The sequence below is a fragment of the Triticum urartu genome, chromosome 1, assembly GCF_003073215.2.
Source record: "Triticum urartu cultivar G1812 chromosome 1, Tu2.1, whole genome shotgun sequence".
Classification (NCBI taxonomy): Eukaryota; Viridiplantae; Streptophyta; class Magnoliopsida; order Poales; family Poaceae; genus Triticum; species Triticum urartu.
The window spans coordinates 218,202,177-218,221,642 of NC_053022.1; the positions used below are offsets into that span (position 1 = coordinate 218,202,177).

General features: G+C 44.1%; 1 protein-coding gene across 1 annotated transcript; it reads right to left on the minus strand.

Annotated features, from left to right (window-relative positions):
• Positions 1–9,964: 9,964 nt before the first annotated feature.
• LOC125525231 lies at positions 9,965–12,756 on the minus strand. The gene is made up of 3 exons (XM_048690263.1): positions 12,276–12,756; positions 11,248–11,327; positions 9,965–10,718 (listed from the first exon to the last, which is right to left on the minus strand). Exons 1-3 carry the CDS (start codon positions 12,607–12,609, stop codon positions 10,551–10,553), a joined length of 582 nt encoding a protein of 193 aa, XP_048546220.1. The 5' UTR covers positions 12,610–12,756; the 3' UTR covers positions 9,965–10,550.
• Positions 12,757–19,466: the final 6,710 nt, after the last annotated feature.

Below are 19,466 nucleotides of genomic sequence, written 5' to 3' on the forward strand. Positions count from 1 at the left end.
CTTATGCTCTTGAGAGAAGCCACTAGTGAAACCTATGGCCCCCGGGTCTATCTTCCATCATATTAATCTTCCAATACTTAGTTATTTTCTTTGCCATTTATTTTACTTTGCATCTTTTATTTCTCTTTATCATAAAAATACCAGAAATATTATCTTATCATATCTATCAGATCTCACTCTCGTAAGTGACCGTGTAGGGATTGACAACCCCTTATCGCGTTGGTTGCGAGGATTTATTTGTTTGTGTAGGTGCGAGGGACTTGTGCGCGGCCTCCTACTGGATTGATACCTTGGTTCTCAAAAACTGAGGGGAAATACTTACGCTACTTTGCTGCATCACCCTTTCCTCTTCAAGGGAAAACCAACGCAAGTGCTCAAGAGGTAGCAGCCGATGACTGGCCAACTCTCAAAATTTCATAAACACGGTCGCACAGGAGGTAAAATATTAAACAAACATTATATTACATAGACGAACTTGTTTTTATAATACAAGGCGAGACGATATAACAATATTCATTCAAAGATTACGCCCTTCGTACACTGCTCTGCCACAATGCGGGATCCCTCAAGGACTTCGCTAAAATATCGCTTGGGCGTGCGGTACTCCTTGCCCACGGGCAGTCCTTCGGTCGCGATCGTGGCAGCATTCATCTTCGCCCACTGCATCTTGACACGGGCGAAGGCCATCCGTGCACCTTCGATACAAACCGACCGCCTGATGGCATCAAGCCGAGGGCAGGCGTCGACTAGCCGCTTCACGAGACCGAAGTAGCTGCTGGGTATAGTTTCGGTTGGCCACAGCCGGACTATCAAGTCCTTCATGGTCAGTTCGGCCACCCTATGCAGTTCGACCAGCTGTTTTAGCTGGTCGCTCAAGGGCACCGGATGTTTTGGCGCAAGGTATTGCGACCAGAATAGCTTCTCCGTCGAGCTCCCCTCTTCAGCTCGAAAGAATTCAGCAGCGTCAGATACGCTGCGTGGTAGATCCACAAACGCCCCTGGAGAACTCCAAACCCGGGTGAGTAAGAGATATCTCTTCTTCGCATACCTGCTTAGCATAATAAAAGTCTTCCCCGCCGTGATCTTTTTGGCCTCCTGGATTTCCCGGGAGGCGTCTTGGGCTTCGGTCCGGGCCTCTTGTGCGCTTTGGCGGGCCTTCTCAAGCTCGGACTCTTGGTCCGCATGCTGACGCTCCAAGGACTCGTATTTCTTCAAAGCATCATGAAGCTCCTGGTGGACCTCACCAACCCTGGCCTCATGTTTTTTCCAGACAACTTGTTCCTTCGCCGCCCTCTCCTCGGCCTCGGCCAGCGCTTCCTTGAGGGTTTCAACCTTAGTCGCTGCTCCTACAAATATCACGGCACTAAAATCAATATACATCATTTATTCTTTCCGAATATACGGCAGGTCTCCACATACCTTGCTTGTCCTCCAGCTACCTTTTCACAAGGCTGAGCTCTTCTTTGGCCCACTCCAGACTCCGCTTTAGTCCAGAGACCTTAGCGGCATGAGAGGTGGCGGCCAGCAGCGATGCCTGTGTTCATAAGACATATTTAGTTAGTTTCCTGCAAAAATTACTTGATCCTCTGTCCGGCTTTTCCATTCCGAACACCGAACAGTGTCTTAGGGGCTACATTGTCTATACTATGACCTTCTTTCTCGTACCGCTTACCTCAAAGCCTGTCAGCAGGCTGGTGCAGGCTTCGGCTAGTCCGCTCTTGACGGACTGAACCCTCTCAACCACCGTACCCATAAGGATACGGTGTTCCTACACAATGGAAGTGCCTCGCAACGCATCCAGCAGATTATCCGGTGCCTCTGGCAGGATAGAGGTCACCGGTGGAATAGGCACACCTCCTTCTTTCGAAGGAGGTTGCTTATCGGATTCCGGAGCCGTATAGGCCGGCCTGGGAAGGTCCTTTTGGACAGCACCTCGTCGTCGCCCCTAACTGTGGGAGATTGAGCGGCCGACGGTGACTCGCTGGCCATCGCCTTCGAATCTAGCGAACCTCCTAATGAGGATCGCAGGGAGCTGTCGTGGGCCGGACTACAAGTGCATGATTTAAAGCATTAAAACTGCAAACTGAAGAGGTCGAATACATGAATATGTCAGAGTCTTTTGAGCACTCACGGCGTGGGCAGGGGCTTGTTTCGGCGGCGCGGCTCTGGGCTGCTGTCGACGTCCCACGCGGAGTTATCCACGAGGGAGCTCTTCCCCCTCTTGGACGCCTCTGCCTCCAGATTTGTGGAGGCCGCCCTCTTCTTCTTTCCCCACTCAGGGGGAGAACTGCTTTCGTCGTCGTCCTCATCATCGTCTTCGGCGGCGGAGGAGGGAGTCTCGTCCGGAGCTCCTTTGTGACGGAGGCCACCCCGGGCCTCCTTGGCCTTCTTCTCCGGCGCCTGGTAAGGCGCCAGGACCAGCATCTTCATCAGAAGAGGGATAGTTGGTTCCTCGGGCAGCGGAGCCGGACACTTAATCCGCTCTGCTTTCTCTGTCCATACCTGAAAAAATTGCTAGTGAAGTTTAGGTATCTTCCTTGAATAAGCAAGTAGAGGATACACCTTGAAACAAGAAAGACTTACCGCACTGGCAGGATGGGCCAGTTCGTGCCCGCGGTCCTCGTCCGTCTTTGGCGGTGTCTCATTGCCCTTGAAGAGCAACTTCCAGATATATTTGTGTGTGGTTTCGAAGAGTCTCTCCAAGGTCCGGTGCTTCTCCGGATCGAATTCCCACAAAGGGAAAGTCCGGCTCTGGCATGGAAGGATCCGGCGGATTAACATCACCTGAATCACATTGACGAGCTTGATGTTTTTGTCCACCGTGCTTTGGATGCGCGTTTGTAGCGCGATCAGCTCATCTGACGAGGACCAATTCAGGCCCTTCTCTATCCAGGAGGTGAGCCGCATTGGAGCTCCGGATTTGAATTTGGGAGCCGTGACCCAGGTGGTATCGTGGAGCTCTGTGATATAGAACCACAGTTTCTGCCACTCTTTGACGGTCTCCACAAAAGTACCCTTGGGCCATGTGACGTTGGGCAGTTTGCTCACCATGGCGCCTCCGCACTCCGTGTGTTTGTCATCCACCACCTTTGGCTTCACGTTGAAGATTTTGAGCCATAGTCCAAAGTGGGGTGGGATGCGGAGGAAAGCCTCACACACGACAATGAACGTCGAAATGTTGAGGAAAGAGTTGGGAGCTAGATCATGGAAATCTAGCCCGTAATAAAACATGAGTCCGCGGACAAAAGGGTGGAGAGGAAACCCTAACCCGCGGACGAAATGGGAGATAAACACCACCCTCTCATTGGGCTTTGGGTTGGGGACGATTTGCCCCTTGGCCGGAAGCCTATGAGTGATTTCCTTCGCCAGATACTTGGCCTCCCGAAGCTTGGTGATGTCCTTATCCTTGACGGAGGAGGCCATCCATTTGCCTTGCGCTCCAGATCCGGACATTGTTGGAAGTGCTTTCTTGAGGCAGAAAATATGAGGGCTTGGGCGCTGGAGCTTGAGAGTGGGTAGGTGCGAAGAGAGAAGGTGTGGGTGAAAGAAGGGAATCCTTATCCCCTTATAAAGACGGTGAATATCAAGCGCATCCCCACTCGCCTTAAAACTCGCCTATTCCCAAGGGTTGTGCGAACGGCGCAGTTGGATTACCCGCGATAGGGGGACACGATCTCTGCTTTGACAAGACGTGCCAATAAAGCTGCGTCTCGAAATATGGAGCGGCAGGCCGAAAAACGGTTTGAAATAATGACCGGGAGGTGATGTAGTGTTACGTTGCAAAAAGTTGTCAGCGGATTGGACTCGTGAAATATTATATTCTCTACAGTGGTGTGTGGAACTTGTTTTGCAGATCCGGACACGATCTTTATGTTCGGAAACTGTGTCGGAGTATTCAGAGGAGGAACCCGCCTTGCAATGCCGAAGACCGTTTACGCGCCGGACACCTCGTCATTGAAGCTCGGTTTAGGGGCTACTGAGGGAGTCCTTGGGCGTCTGGCCTATTGGACACGGGCCAGACTATTGGGCCATGAAGATACAAGATGGAAGACTTTCTCCCGTGTCTGGATAGGACTCTTATTTGCGTGGATGGCAAGCCAGGCAGCCAGATATACTATTTCCTTTCTATGTAACCGACCTTGTATAACCTTAGTCCCCTCCGGTGTCTATATAAACGGGAGGGCTTAGTCCGTAAGGACAAGGATAATCAGATAGGCTAGACTTCTAGGGTTTTAGCCATTATGATCTCGTGGTAGATCAACTCTTGTAGACCCCCATACTCATCAATATTAATCTAGCAGGACGTAGGGTTTTACCTCCATCGAGAGGGCCCGAACCTGGGTAAACATTGTGTTCCCGGTCTCCTGTTACCATCGACCTCAGACGCACAGTTCGGGACCCCTACCCGAGATCCGCCGGTTTTGACACCAACAATAAGCTTCCAATATATCAATCTTTACCTCTCGACCATTTTGAGACTCCTTGTCATGTCCGTGATCTCATCCGGGACTCCGAACAAACTTCGATCACCAAAACACAGAACTCATAATACAAATCGTCATCGAATGTTAAGCGTGCGGACCCTATGGGTTCGAGAACTATGTAGACATGACTGAGACACATCTCCGGTCAATAACCAATAGCGGAACATGGATGCTCATATTGGCTCCTTCATATTCTACGAAGATCTTTATCGGTCAAACCGCATAACAACATACGTCATTCCTTTTGTCATCGATATGTTACTTGCCCAAGATTCGATCGTCGGTATCATCATACCTAGTTCAATATCATTACCGACAAGTCTCTTTACTCGTTCCGTAATGCACCATCCCGTAACTAACTCATTAGTCACATTGCTTGCAAGGCTTATAGTGATGTGCATTACCGAGAGGGCCCAGAGATACCTCTCCGATACTCGGAGTGACAAATCCTAATCTCGATCTATGCCAACTCAACAAACACCATAGGAGACACCTGTAGAGCATCTTTATAATCACCCAGTTACATGTGACGTTTGATAGCGCACAAAGTGTTCCTCCGGTATTCGGGAGTTGCATAATCTCATAGTCAGAGGAATATATATAAGTCATGAAGTAAGCAATAGCAATAAAACTAAACGATCATTATGCTAAACTAACGGATGGGTCTTGTCCATCACATCAGTCTCTAATAATGTGATCTCGTTCATCAATTGATAACACATGTCTATGGTTAGGAAACTTAACCATCTTTGATTAACGAGCTAGTCAAGTAGAGGCATACTAGGGACACTTTGTTTGTCTATGTATTCACACATGTACTAAGTTTCCGGTTAATACAATTCTAGCATGAGTAATAAACATTTATCATGATATAAGGAAATATAAATAACAACTTTATTATTGCCTCTAGGGCATATTTCCTTCAAACGCCTCCCAGCAGCAGAGCCTCCCGCGTGGAGCCGAGGAGCAGGAGTAAGGCATGGAGGCAGGAGGCTGCGAGGCGCGTGGCAATATTGCGGCCGGTCCGGACGAGGCGCGCGGCGCTGCGGGAGTCGCCTTGATAGACGGACATGAGGGACTTGGCGAGGAATGTTGGGACGGTGCGGAGGCCGCTCCCGATTGAGTGGGCGTCGCGGTCGGCGTCACCGTCGCCTATCGTCGACGTAGAGCGCGACGACCCACATGCATGCCTCGTTCTCCGACAGCAAGCACGGGGTCGAGGGCGCGGCGCTCGTGGAGGCACCTCCGCTGTTGACCAGAAGGCGGGCACGGCGCCATGCTCGGACTTGCATCGCCGTCTGTGTTGAACGCGGCCATGGCGGCCTCGTCGTCACTCACTCCCATGGTCGGCAACCAGCTCCGCATGCTCGACGGGGCGTCCATGGTCTGTTCCATCACGCTGGCACGAACACTAGGTATTCGTTGAAATGCCTACGAGAGAAAACAGAGGAGGAAGAAGAAGAATATAGGCATTGACGTGTGGGCCTCACCTGTAGTAACGGTCAACTCAATGGTCAAAATAAACAGAGTTGACTTTGCCGCCACATCAGCCCTGACGGGTGGGTCCCGTATGTCATAAACGTGTTTAAATCATTTAAACTGGCCATTATCTGAAAGTGGTAGTTTTTAGTCACAAAATTAAAAAATTGGTAGTTTTCGATCACTTCTAAAAAGTGGTAGTTCAGTGGGACGGATACCCCTAGAGTGGTAGTTTTTTTTATCAAACACTCATGTAACTCTGATGATGACATTGATATTCTTCGTGTTGGCTTCGATTCCTCGTTCGGAAACAAGATAACCGAGTAGCTTTCCCGCAGGCACCATGAAAATGCATTTCTGTGGGTTGAGCTTGATGTCATAAGCTTGAAGATTTTTGAACGTTTCCCCAAGGCTAGTCGGGAGATCGGATCCCTTGAACGACTTCATGACGATGTCGTCTACGTAATCTCTTGCATTTCTGTTAATCTGCATGTGCAAACAAGTTTGAACCATACGCTAATAAGTAGCATTAGCATTCTTATGTCCAAATGGCATCATTATATATCAGAAAGGCCCAAACATGATTATGAAGGCCCTTTTTATTTAATCACTTTATTTCAATCTGATCTGATGACAACGAATAAGCATCTGAAAAACATAATCTCCTTGCAGCCAGCAGTGGAGTCTATTATCTGGTCAATATTTTGGACACGCCCGGTTAATGTTTTTGAAGTCGATACACATGCACCAAGAGTTGTTCTTCTTTGGCATCATGATTGGGTTTGCCAGCCATTCTAAGTGCAACACCTCCTTGATGAACCCTTCTCGCAGCAAAGAAAGAATCAAAGAGGCCGGCTAAATGCTACTATAAAGTGTGAGGAAGAGGTATACGATAGACGATAGTCTGACAGATGTTTCAGAAGACATGCATTAGAGGAAACAAACTGCTAACATATGCTGTATAATTCTGTGCCGCATCTCTGTTGTAACCATCTCCTAGTCATCAGGATCACGATCCACTCTTCTTGCTAATGGCCTGCGTGCCTACACCTACGGGAGCAGTTGAGGCTCCTTCTATTTGCACTCTGTACATTGCTTTCAGTGAATACAACGACTGTGTGCAGGATCTTAAACCTTAGCTCAAACTACCAGCACTCTATACTAATCCAATACAAACACCATTGCGAATCAACCTGTGGTTGAGTTGGTTAGATGGGCAGTGGTATCCCCAATTCACCAGGGTTCAAATCCTGGTGCTCGCATTATTCCTGGATTTATTTCAGAATTTTCGGCTATGCGCTTTCAGTGGGAGGAGACGTTCATAGGGGTAGGGTGTGCGTGTGTGCGTTCATAGGGATGAGTGTATGCGTGTGTATATGAGCGTTTGTGTTTGTACTGATGCTCAAAAAAAAAATACAAACACCATTAATTGTGATCAATGACCAGATAGTAACGTGGATGTGATAAAAAGAGCAAGCACGACCGACCACGCAAGCGAGTTTTCTTCCCTACCGTCCTACAGTCAACCAGTACTTTATTACACCATTTCCGCAGAAGTATAGCTGGCCTTCTATATTTGTCATTCTTTTTTTTTTGAAACTTTTCTATATCTGTCATCCGAGAACATGCTGCGAAACCTGCCTACCATACCCCACTTCCTTTCAAAGACCCGCAAAGGAAGAATCAAAGACGCCGGCTGGCTGCTATAACCAGTAGCAAGGTCCCAATCTCGATATGTATACATAGACGAATGCAAGATCTGCTTCGGTGACGCTGTACAGACTGTACAGACTTGGACATGTCGTAGCTTGGAATAAAACCCTCCTTCCCCTTTTGTTTCATCTCCTAATCGACGGCGCGTAATGGCTAGCTTATCCCTTCAACACCTTTCACACGAAAGGAGCGAAATGCCATGCTCTCCTAACGAACGGTCTCAGTTATCTTTTCCGTAGATTTTTGTAACAGTACCGAAGATTTTAAATCCTAACCTAGAATGCAGTTGTTTTATGGTGTTCACTCGACACGATATCGTGCATGCATGGGCTTCGTTTGGCTGGTTGTGCACGACCAGGTACCAAATCGGTACAGATACGTGCTGAATGCATCATCCTTGGAAAAAATAAATCTAGTTGTGGTTGGGAGAGGATTTGTAGCACGTAGGTCTCACAGCATGCAGTCTCTCGGCCGTGCTTTTTATTTTTGGCTTTTGATTTCCAATCTTTTATATCTTTTGAACAGAAAGTTCAAATTAAGTTTTGTTTTCATATTTGTGTTTCTCGTGACGAGGGCTTTCAAATAAGATTCATTTTGAATACATTTCGATGAATTTTAAAAATAAATGTTAAGTTTCAACTCTTGAAACTTAGTACGCGCAAACAATAAAATCACATTTTTTCCTACGACCAACAGAAAAAATAACTTAAAATTTTATCTATGAAACATGGTAAAAGCAAGTGAGAAAATCGCAAATTTCAGATAAAAAATTGTAAGTTTCAACGACTGAAACTTAAAACTTACGGTGCCCTGTTCGGGATCCAACTGCTTCACGAATCGTGAGGCAAATCGAGCGAACGAATAGGGCTTGACAGGTGCATGCCCCTGTGACTTTCCGGTTGTGGTTCTGTGTTCCAACTCCTTTGGTATGGTTCCCCCGCATTTACCGCTTCCTTCGCCCGTCTCATCAAATGCACGCAAAAGAAAAAAAGTTGCAACATTTCATCTTTCGCTCATCCATTTTATTTGTCTTGTATGTTTCTATAACTTTATGTGGCCCATATTTCAATGAACGCTGCTCATAGACGGTTGGTCTACCTTATCTATGTTTACGAAATACAATACTCAAGATTCTTCTCATGATATTATTTTGAAGAAATAATAGTAAGTTTACAAAAAGCGTGCTTAAAGCTTAAGAAAAAAAAGAGAGTGGATCAATAATAAAGAGTGGCAAAAAAGTCCCACGGTTGTTTCGGGCGTCAAAATATATTCTCGTGAGACACACGCACACGCACACTCATGTATGATAACATGGACTAGTGGTTGGACCTGCCTTTTTATGTTGCTATGGTAAATTAAAAGTGTTGTATGTTAGCTTGGAAGCCAGAACTTATAAATCAGTAATGAAATTGCTTAATTTTGATCAGTGTTGACGAATAACTAAAACTGCATGAAGCCGAAACAGGGCCAACATCGCAGCAACGCTACATTCACGGGCTTATTACTAGGTTTTACGGAGTTCCTCCTGACATGGCAAGTTACTATTGGATTACCCATCTGAAAATCAGGGGGAGGCGGTGGAGAAATTGTATAGTTAGCCCCGTAACAGCTTCGTAAAATGCCCGTGTGTTTAGCATTTTTGGCCAACATCGTTTGCATGAGTTCTCCTAAGGATAAGTATGCCGTACATTTCGTAAGAAATATTTGCATCCACTCATTCCTTTTGAAAGAAATCTCTTGTTTTCCTTGTGATGTAATCACAGGAAACAAATTCCTTTATTAGGATTCAAATGGACGTGATATTATAATCCCACATATTTTTGTTTTCCCACGCCTTTTGAATCTAGAGAATCAAAGAATCCCTGATAGTCACACAAATCCAAAAGTCTGATCAAACTACTCTCACCGGTGAGCTAGTATTGCAAAAAAAAAAAAGAAATCAATCAATCAAATGAAAATGTTGCTTGAAGTGGAAACATGGCCAAATGATTTGAGAGATTTATCACTTACATATAATAAAGGGCGCCACTATGTGTCAGACTACTGATGCGTAGCTTCCTGTCAGAGCAGTAGATGGGCGTTGGATCAAAAGGTTCTGGAGCGTTAGATGCATCCCTAAAATAATGCCCACACCCCCTTGGCAGTTGTTGAAACGAATTTTCTGTATGCACGATTCTGCCATATCTGAGGTCCCTGTAAACACGTATACGCTCTCCCTTGGTAGTTTTCCAAAGAAACTTCCTCCATTCACGTTGCTTCCATATATGAGGTTCCTGTAATCATGCATATTTCTGTGTACACGGGATGCTCACTTTCATTCAGTTTTCCAAACAAACTTTCTCCGGTCACATTGCTTCCATGTATGAGGTTCCTATAATCACACATGTTTCTGCGTACACACGATGCTTCCTTTCTACTACTATTAAACAAGCAAACATATTCTTCACTATGCCCACCCAGGTAAACGTACACAGGGAAAAACAAGACAAACTACCACCCCAAGATTAGGCATCTAACCGTCCAGATTAAAGTCAGGCCTCACCTGTGTGCGTTTAGCAATTTAGAATAGCGGACAAAACTCTGCCATCGATCGAACAGTTCTACCTTCCCGCAAAAAAAATTCAAGCCAATCAATTACAGAAAAACAGCCACAATTACGGCAATTGATACGTCCGCCTCACAACAAACGGCTAAACTTATGGGAATCAACTCGATCTTCCTGCCTTTGCCCGCCCGGACGTACGTCGCAGCCGCCCAGCCTGTCCTGCGCCATCGCCGCCATGCGCAGCGGACGACGCCTGCGCCGACGAGCTTCTAGCCAACGCAGATGCAGACTATCCTCTTGTGCGCAGTATGTGGCCAGTTCCATCCCAGTTAATCTCGATGTCTTTCTTCGATGTCGCCGTTCAAACGCACATTGCAGTGAGACGTCGGCGCCGCCAAGCCACTGTTGCGCCATCGCCGTCCAGCGAGTGTTGGCCATCGCCGCCTTCCGCAGCCGACGACGTCGGCGCCAACCAAGTCCTCAGCCAACGCACCTGCCTGCACAAGGGAAATTCTATTTAGCAATACGTGTGTACTTCATTGCTTCCCTAATCCCTGTCAAATTTGCATCTTTATAACAATGTTCTTCACTGTTTTGCATATTTACAACAGTGTGCTGATCAGTGCATAATTTTTGGGCAAACCATAATAGATCTACCTCCTGTGACTTCAGCATGAATTTTAACGATGCATCAAACTGGAGCCCTCCATCATGTTGTTTTAACAGTATAGTATTCGAATATGTATGACTGAATGAATAAAACCCTGTATGATCTATTTGTAACCCAGTCCAAGAGAGAGAAGAAGAAAGTCCCAGTCCAAGAATACGAAACCAACTCATTTGTTTTAACAATATAGTATTTTGTTTTAACATTCAGGCTCTATGGATGATGAATCTGTGTCGACTTGGCATGTAAATGAACCTATTCAGGACATAGTCAAACTTAGCATGTAAATGATCTATTAAGGACACAGTCATTCTCTTGTTGATAGTTCTTGGAGGGTTTTGGTCAAGGAAGTGAAATACCTGGATTGGGTTTTTCTTCTCCACTCTCAAGTTCCCCGTGATGTGCATTTTCTTCCCGGGCAAGACTGCTTGTAGAACATCTGAAAAGGACAGAATAACGTCTCTCAGGAAAATATGGTGGTAACTGAAACAAGGCAGCGTTCAAATGATCCAAACAATAAAGTCATGATTTTCAGCACACTAAAAAGGCAACAACAGGTTAATGACTGAAACAAGTGTAAATCCTAGAAGACCAGGACCTCTGTTATCTAAATAGATGAAGAAAAGGGCCTTAAGAGCCCTTTCGTGCATATGTTGCACCAGTCACAGTATCCAATGCATCTAACAATGAGCTTTCTGGAAACTTGATGGTGTTTAGGAAATTATACAGTATTACAAGCCGAACGATGTAAGAATGCTCAGTGCAGCTCCGAGATAACAAACAGTAAGTTGCAATTGTTATGCTGTTTTTAACTACACAAACACTCATCAGGTAAATAGCAACACTCATCAGGCACGGGAATTAATCGCGAAGACCTCACTGCTATGGTTAGTTATTAGCCCCACTGCCTCATCTTTTGATAAGATGATTTATGTTATTTTTTGCTTGTGATGCTAATGCTTTGTTGCTTTGTCATTTATTCATGCAATAGCTGGAAGTACTGGAAAATGTATTCCAATTTGCATCGCTTCACATGGAACTAATATCTAATAAGTGGAGACATATGGGTACACCTTCCTACCTATGTTTTTTGTATGTCCCCATTAATCGTGTTACAAAGGAAGTGTCCGCAATTAAGAATTGTGTAGTACCAAATGAGAGTAGATGATATCATCAGCAGACTAGTCATCCATCATGTCAACCTACAATAGCAGACTTTGAACAAAACATTAAATTTAACAAAGTAGACAATTTGATGATAGCTAATTCTCTCAAGCAATTATTTCAGTCAAAGTTCAGTATGCACACAACTATGTTCAGTTCACGCAAGATTTAGACAAAAAGCAGTCACATATACATATCCTAATGGGGATCTCGGATTCCTCACCGTCTACGAAGTACGCTGAGCAGGGGGTACCCACGAACGGACGCGGCGGCGCTCGTTGTTGCTGGGACGGCGTGAAGTAGGGGGCATCGATGGCCTCCTCTAGCCGTAGTAGAGGTGGGGAGCCTCTGCCGGATCCCTCCAAGGCTGCCCGGTGGTCGGTGCCGACGACCCGTTGGAGGCAAAACTCATCCATGGCGGTTGGAGCGGAGCCGTGGCTGCGGACTAGGCTGGTGGCCGCGAACGCGTTCGTCGCGGGGCTGGAGAGCGATGGGGAAAAGGGAAGCGAGGTGGAAGCCGTAGGCGGCAGATCCGGGCTGCGTGAAGAGACCGCCATGGACCGGCGCAGCGGCAGGGGGTGGGGGAGGGGACATAGATCAGCGGCAGGGGAAGGGCGGCCGCGATGGACCAGGCAGGGGTGGGTGTTCGTCTCGCCACCGATGGGGATGTAGTGGAAGAGGGGCGGACATGTTCTGTGAGGGAGAGAGGAGCTTATCCACCTATGTAGTGAGGGAGTTGAGTGTTTGCTCCGGTTGTCCGATTTCTTTTTTTTACGGCAAGTGTTTACAAATCTGGTTCGGTCATATATCAATGGTTGATCTGGAGGCCAACTCCAACGCACAGCCTCAAACGGACATCCGTTTTGTCTGAATTTTGTCCGTTTGAGATGGCAATAAGGTTATGTCCGTCCGAATTTGTGTTTGCGCCGACCAAGCACCCAACGCAGGACGCATTCCAAACAGACAGCTTGGGCCCACAACTCATGTAGCACACGCAGCCGCACCTCGCCGCTCGTAGTCGCACCGTCGTCGCCAGTGGCCATGTTGCGCCGCCCGCAGAAGCACCGTTGTTGTGCCCCGCAGAGCCCGCAGCTGCGCCACCCTGCCGCCCGCAGCACACGCCGTCGCCCTGTCGCGCCTCGCCAGAGCACCGGCCCGCCCGCAACCTCCTCGCCTTTCTCCGGCCACGTCCCGCGCCTGTAGAGCCCCGACCGTGCCCAGTCTGCGAATGGAGTAGAACGAACGCGTCCGGGACAAAAAATGGGGATGCTTGCGCATGTTGGGACGTTGCATGTGTCCGTTTGTCCTCAAAAGATGCGGACGGACAGGATGGGGTCTAGCGTTGAAGTTGGCCTGAAGGTTTTATAATATCTTAACATTATATTTATTCTATGTTGTATTACTATTTGAATTCTGACTCTAATTTATTATGATCATATGACATATTTCAGAACAAAATTAGTTGTCATTTAGTGGACTCGAAACTGAATGATGATAATGTAAGAAATCGGTACTGATCCCACAGATTATATGATTCTGGATAGACTCCCTAAGAATTTACCTACATTAAACACATCATCAAAACTTGAGCTTAACTTGGCAATCGTTTCTTCTTTCACCATCTTGTGCACCAACATGCTTGATGATGTCCCTTTGTTGTAGTAAGCCACATTTTTTCAGATCATTTTGAGCTCTAGCTAATATACTCTTGTGTTATTAAAATTGACATAACTACGATTTCACATAAGTGAATGGGGGAAAAGCTATAATCATTATCATATTATTAGGTTAAATTTGAGACAAATAAGGAACAAATTAAAGAATGATGAATACATGGATGCTGATTGCTTTAATATTGTTGTGCATATATTAGCGTAGCACGGCGTCTAATTTGTTGGAGACATTCCGCTTCACTACATGGTTATTTGGTTTCTAATTTCATGCACTCATGGTGTGATGGTGGGCTACATTTTCCAGTACACAGGGTGATTATTTACACCATAGTCATTTCTATATACGTTGCACATGGTATTTTTTAAATAACAATGATGTATAATGCATATGTAGAATTATATTCGACTGAGGAGGCAAATTTTGGTCATGTTTTGAAATAAGGGAATAAAGCTCTAAACAATATCTCAGCCATGGAACGAAGCATTCAGATTTCATCAATACATGAAACTTTAAGAGAGAATCATCGTCAAAGAACAAATAATAGATATTGTTTCTTATTTTTTTCTAAATATTTTTGTAATTAATTATAATACATTTATGTGACTGTGAATTTCATGTGAAGACATGTGTTCGGATTCACTTCATGGGCACACACTTAAATGGTTCGGGAAAGAACTCGCCATACAAGAAATAAGATTAAAAATGTTTTATTATAGACTATGAAACGTGCGTTGCACGTGCACGCTTACTAGTTTCATTATATATTTCATTCATGTCCATCATATGATGAACATACTACCAACACTACAAGATACAAGTAAATGCATGCATGCAATGCATGTTGATATCAGACAGAAAATTAATCGCAATTTCATATCAGACAGAAAATTAATTGCAAGTTGATATCAGACAGAAAATTCATTGTGTGTTGATATTAAGTAGGATACCAATTACGCGTTAATTACATGGATAGTCCATATTTGGTATGTTATTAATTGCACACTAAACATGTTGAGCGCTTGCTATTGGAGCAATATAGGTCGTTGGATTGACACTGTTTGATGTCTGAGATATGTTGGATCTGACCTTTGTGTCTTTTTATATTGTTATTATTATTATCATTACTCTATACCAATATAAAAAGACTAAAAGGGGCAGATCCAATTAATCCCAGTCATCAAATCATATCAATCCAACGACCTAGACTGCTTCAATGTCGAGCGCTCAACACGTTTAGCGTGTAGTTAATTTCATGCCTAATATAATGTTAATCACATAATAACACGCAAACAATATTCTATTACTTAATATCCACATGCACTTAATATACTTCCCAATTAACGTGCATTGCACGTATATATTGACTAGTATTACTAGTAATGCGCACGTGCAACACACATTAATATTAGGAAATGTATTAATTGTACACAGATATTAGGTATGCTATTATTTCTGTGTTACTTCTATGATTAGTGCAATATTTGGTATGATATTAATTGCACGATAAACACTCACCATTAGAGTAGTGCAGGTCGTTGGATTGACTTAGTTTGATGGTCGAGATCAGTTGGATCTGCCTATTTGGGTCTTTTTATATTGATATAGATATAGATATAAATATAGATAGATTATAGATTATAGAGATACATATGGATACTTCATTCTTAGTCACATTTCTCTCCACGCACTATTACGATTTGTATTGTTCTAGGAAGCATGTATGGTTTAATTTGAAACACGTTTTTATGGTGGTTGAAGAATGCCAAAGTAGTACCAAAACCTTGCTATTTGGGTATGTTATGGGAGACATATTGTGTTTATCTGAGAAGTATTTCACAGGTAATATTGTGCATTGAGACGATAGTGAGTCATTGAAACACTGTTTGATAATTGCTGGAAGCATGAATAAAGTATACCGAAGCATTGTATTGTTCTGCAAAGGACGAAGCACACATGTATACACTTGCAAACTTATTATGCATAAGTTGGAATCAAGTGACATATGATACCAAAGCACATCTGTGGTTCTAAACCAAAGGAAGCACATACATAGGTACCAAGAAACTTAATTTACATAGCCCCGAAACATGGCAAAGAAACGGCTGACGGCAAAGTTCCTGATTCCGGTAGTGATAAGAGAATTTACCTCTACCACCTTAGGCATTGGTGGTGTATTAAGACCATGCATTTCTTCAATATGAGGTAAATTTTTAACATCCTCAGCTTTAATACCTTTTTCCTTCGTAGATTTCTTTGCCTCTTGCATATCTTCGGGACTGAGATATAATATACCCTTCTTCTTCGGAGTGGGTTTAGGCAGTGGTTCAAGAACAGTCCAATCATCATAATTTTTCAATATGTTATTCAATAATTCTTCAGCTTGTCCAACAGTTCGTCCCCTGAAAACACAACCAGCACAACTATCTAGGAAGTCTCTAGAAGCATCGGTTAGTCCATTATAGAAGATATCAAGTATTTCATTTTTCTTAAGAAGATGATCAGGAAAATCATTAAGTAACTGGCAAAGCCTCCCCAAGCTTGTGGGAGACTCTCTTCTTTAGTTTGCACAAAGTTAAATATTTCCTGTAAGACAGCTTGTTTCATATGAACAGGAAAATATATTTTTATAGAAGTAATAAATCATATCCTAGGGACTACGCACACAACCAGGAGCAAGAGTGTTGTACCAAGCTTTAGCATCACCCTTTAATGAGAAAGAAAATAATTTGAGAATAAAATAATAGCGAGTTTTCTCATCATGAGTAAAAAGGGTGGCTATATCATTCAACTTAGTAAGATGTGCCACAACAGTTTCAGTTTCATAACCATGGAAATGATCAGATTCAACCAAAGTAATTAACTCTGGGTCGACAGAGAATTCATAATCCTTATCATCAATAAAGATAGGTGAAGTAGCAAACTTAGGATCACATTTCATTCTAGCATTCAAAGATTTTTCTTTATACCATTGTAGTAATTTCTCTAGATCATCTCTATCATTGCAAGCAAGAATATCTCTAGTTGTTTCTTCACTCATAACATAACCTTTCGGTACCTTAGACAATTCATATCTAGGAGGGCTAGTTCTAGCAGGAGTTTCAGTTTCAAGCTCATCATCAGATTCAACAACATCATGTTGTATAACTCTAGCAAATTGTTTATCAAGAAATTCACCAAGTGGCACATCATCATTATCAAGCAAGGTACTAGCATCATCATAAGCATCATTCATTGTAGAAGTAGCATCATTAACAACTTGCGACATATTAGAATTAATAGCATGTGGTGGAGTTGCAAGTTTATTCATAACAGAAGGTGAATCTAAAGCAGAACTGGATGGCAGTTCCTTACCTCCTCTCGTCTTTGTGGGAAATATCTTAGTCTTTGGATCCTTCAGATTCTTCATACTAATAATATGATAATAATCCCAGGTGACTCAACAAATATAACTATGCTCCCCAGCAACGGCGCCAGAAAAAGGTCTTGATAAGCCATAAGTATAGGGGATCACAACAGTTTTCGAGGGTAAAGTTTTCAACCCAAATTTATAGATTCGACACAAGGGGAGCCAAAAATATTTGAAGGTATTAGCAACTGAGTTGTCAATTCAATCACACCTGGAGATTAATTATCTGCAACAAAGCGATCAGTGGCAAAGTAGTTTGATAGTTTTGATAATAGTGACAGCAACAATAGTAACAGTAAGAGTGATAGTAGTAATTTTGTAGAAAGTGTAATAGTGATAATAGCAGTAGTAACTTAGCAGAAACAATATGGAAAAGTTCATATGCATTGGATCGGTGACTTGTTGGATGATATTCATCATGAGACAGTTATAACCTAGGGCGATAAGGCACTAGCTCCAGTTCATTGATATAATGTAGGCATGTATTCCGTAAATAGTCATACATGCTTTTTTAAAGAACTTGCATGACATCTTTTGTCCTACCCTCCCGTGGGGCCTCCTTTTAATAGAGAACCAGAACAAAGCATTAACACATAGTGAATACATGAACTCCTCAAACTACGGTCATCACCGGGAGTGGGCCCGGTTATTGTCACACCGGGGTTGCCGGATCATAAAATGTAGTAGGTGACTATGACTTGCAAGATCGGATCTAGAACATGGATATAATTATGAATTCATAAACGGTTCAGATCTGAAATCATGGCACCCGGGGCCCAAAGTGACAAGCATTAAGCATAGCAAAGTCATAGCAACATCAATATAGGAACATATTGGATACTAGGGATCAGGCCCTAACAAAACTAACTCGATTACATGATGAATCTCATCCAACTCCTCACTGACCAGCGAGCCTACGAAGGAATTACTCACTCTCGGTGGGGAGCATCATGGAATTGGTGATGGAGAAGGGTTGGTGATGACGAAGAACGAAGACCCCCCTCTCCGGAGCCCCAAACAGACTCCAGATCTGCCCTCCCGAGGAAGAACAGGGATTGGCAGCGGCTCCGTCTCATGGATCGCGATAATTCTTTCTCGCTTTTTTTCTCCGGAAATAGGGATTTATAGTGCCAGGGTTCAGGTCTGCGGGGCCACCAGGTGGGTACAACCCCCCTGGGCGCGCCAGGAGAGGGGGGTGCGCCCTGGTGGGTTGTGCCCACCCAGGGGCCCCTCTCCGGTAGGTCTTGGCTCCAGAATTTTTTATATATTGTATAAAAATTCCTCGCAAAGTTTCGTTCCATTCCGAGAACTTTTATTTCTGCACAAAAACAACACCATGATAGTTCTACAGAAAACAACGTCAGTCCGGGGTTAGTTCCATTCAAATCATGCAAATTAGAGTCCAAAACAAGAGGAAAAGCGTGAGAAAAGGTAGATACGTTGGAGACGTATCAGTACCACTATAGTTTGTCAACCGATCAACCACGCCATTTTGATCACATCGAAACTTTTGAGAAGTAAATTCCCTATTGATCATTAGAGCCGAGGTGCCCATATGTCGAGCAAGGTAGTCCATCACCTCATAACACAATGGGAGCCTTCAAAGAGTCATACTGAACAATGATTGGTGTATGTGTGCGCGCGCGCCACATCCTTTGGATGAGCGCATGTAGCTCCACTTTCAGTACATCATTGCAATTGAACACATAGCGATAAGCCGCAAAGATGACAAATGTGTCCTATCTTCTCAAGATCGTACCATCCACTTTCGCACCGTTTGTTGCCGAGAATGAACCGTTGACGGGTAGGGCAGCATAATTCGTTGGCGATGGAGGCTATAGTAAGGCCGGGGAGGGTGCTTTCTTCTCCTGTATCTTCCCCTTCACAATTTCCTCCATACTATATTTTTTGGGGAATAACCAATGGATATTAAGTAGCTGTCCAGGAACTCGATCGTAATTTCTCCTAGAGTGACCTCCTTATCACGTATCAAATCATTTCTTAGTTGTTAGATAGTCCATGTAAACATAGTCACCATGTCCCTAGAGGTATCCGTGCAATCTAGCAGAATATTCAACAACCACTCCTCCCCATTATCTACCAATCGATCATCAGCATGTAAAGGGCACAAACACCATAGAAGTTTCCAAATCTTTCAATCATGGCTTCACACAACCAACATGGTAGTTGCTTTCATCTTCCACACTACACAGGAGGCATGTGCCGCTGATACGTCTCCAACGTATCTATAATTTTTGATTGTTCCATGCTATTATATTATCTGTTTTGCATGTTTAATGGACTTTAATACCTTTTATATTATTTTTGAGACTA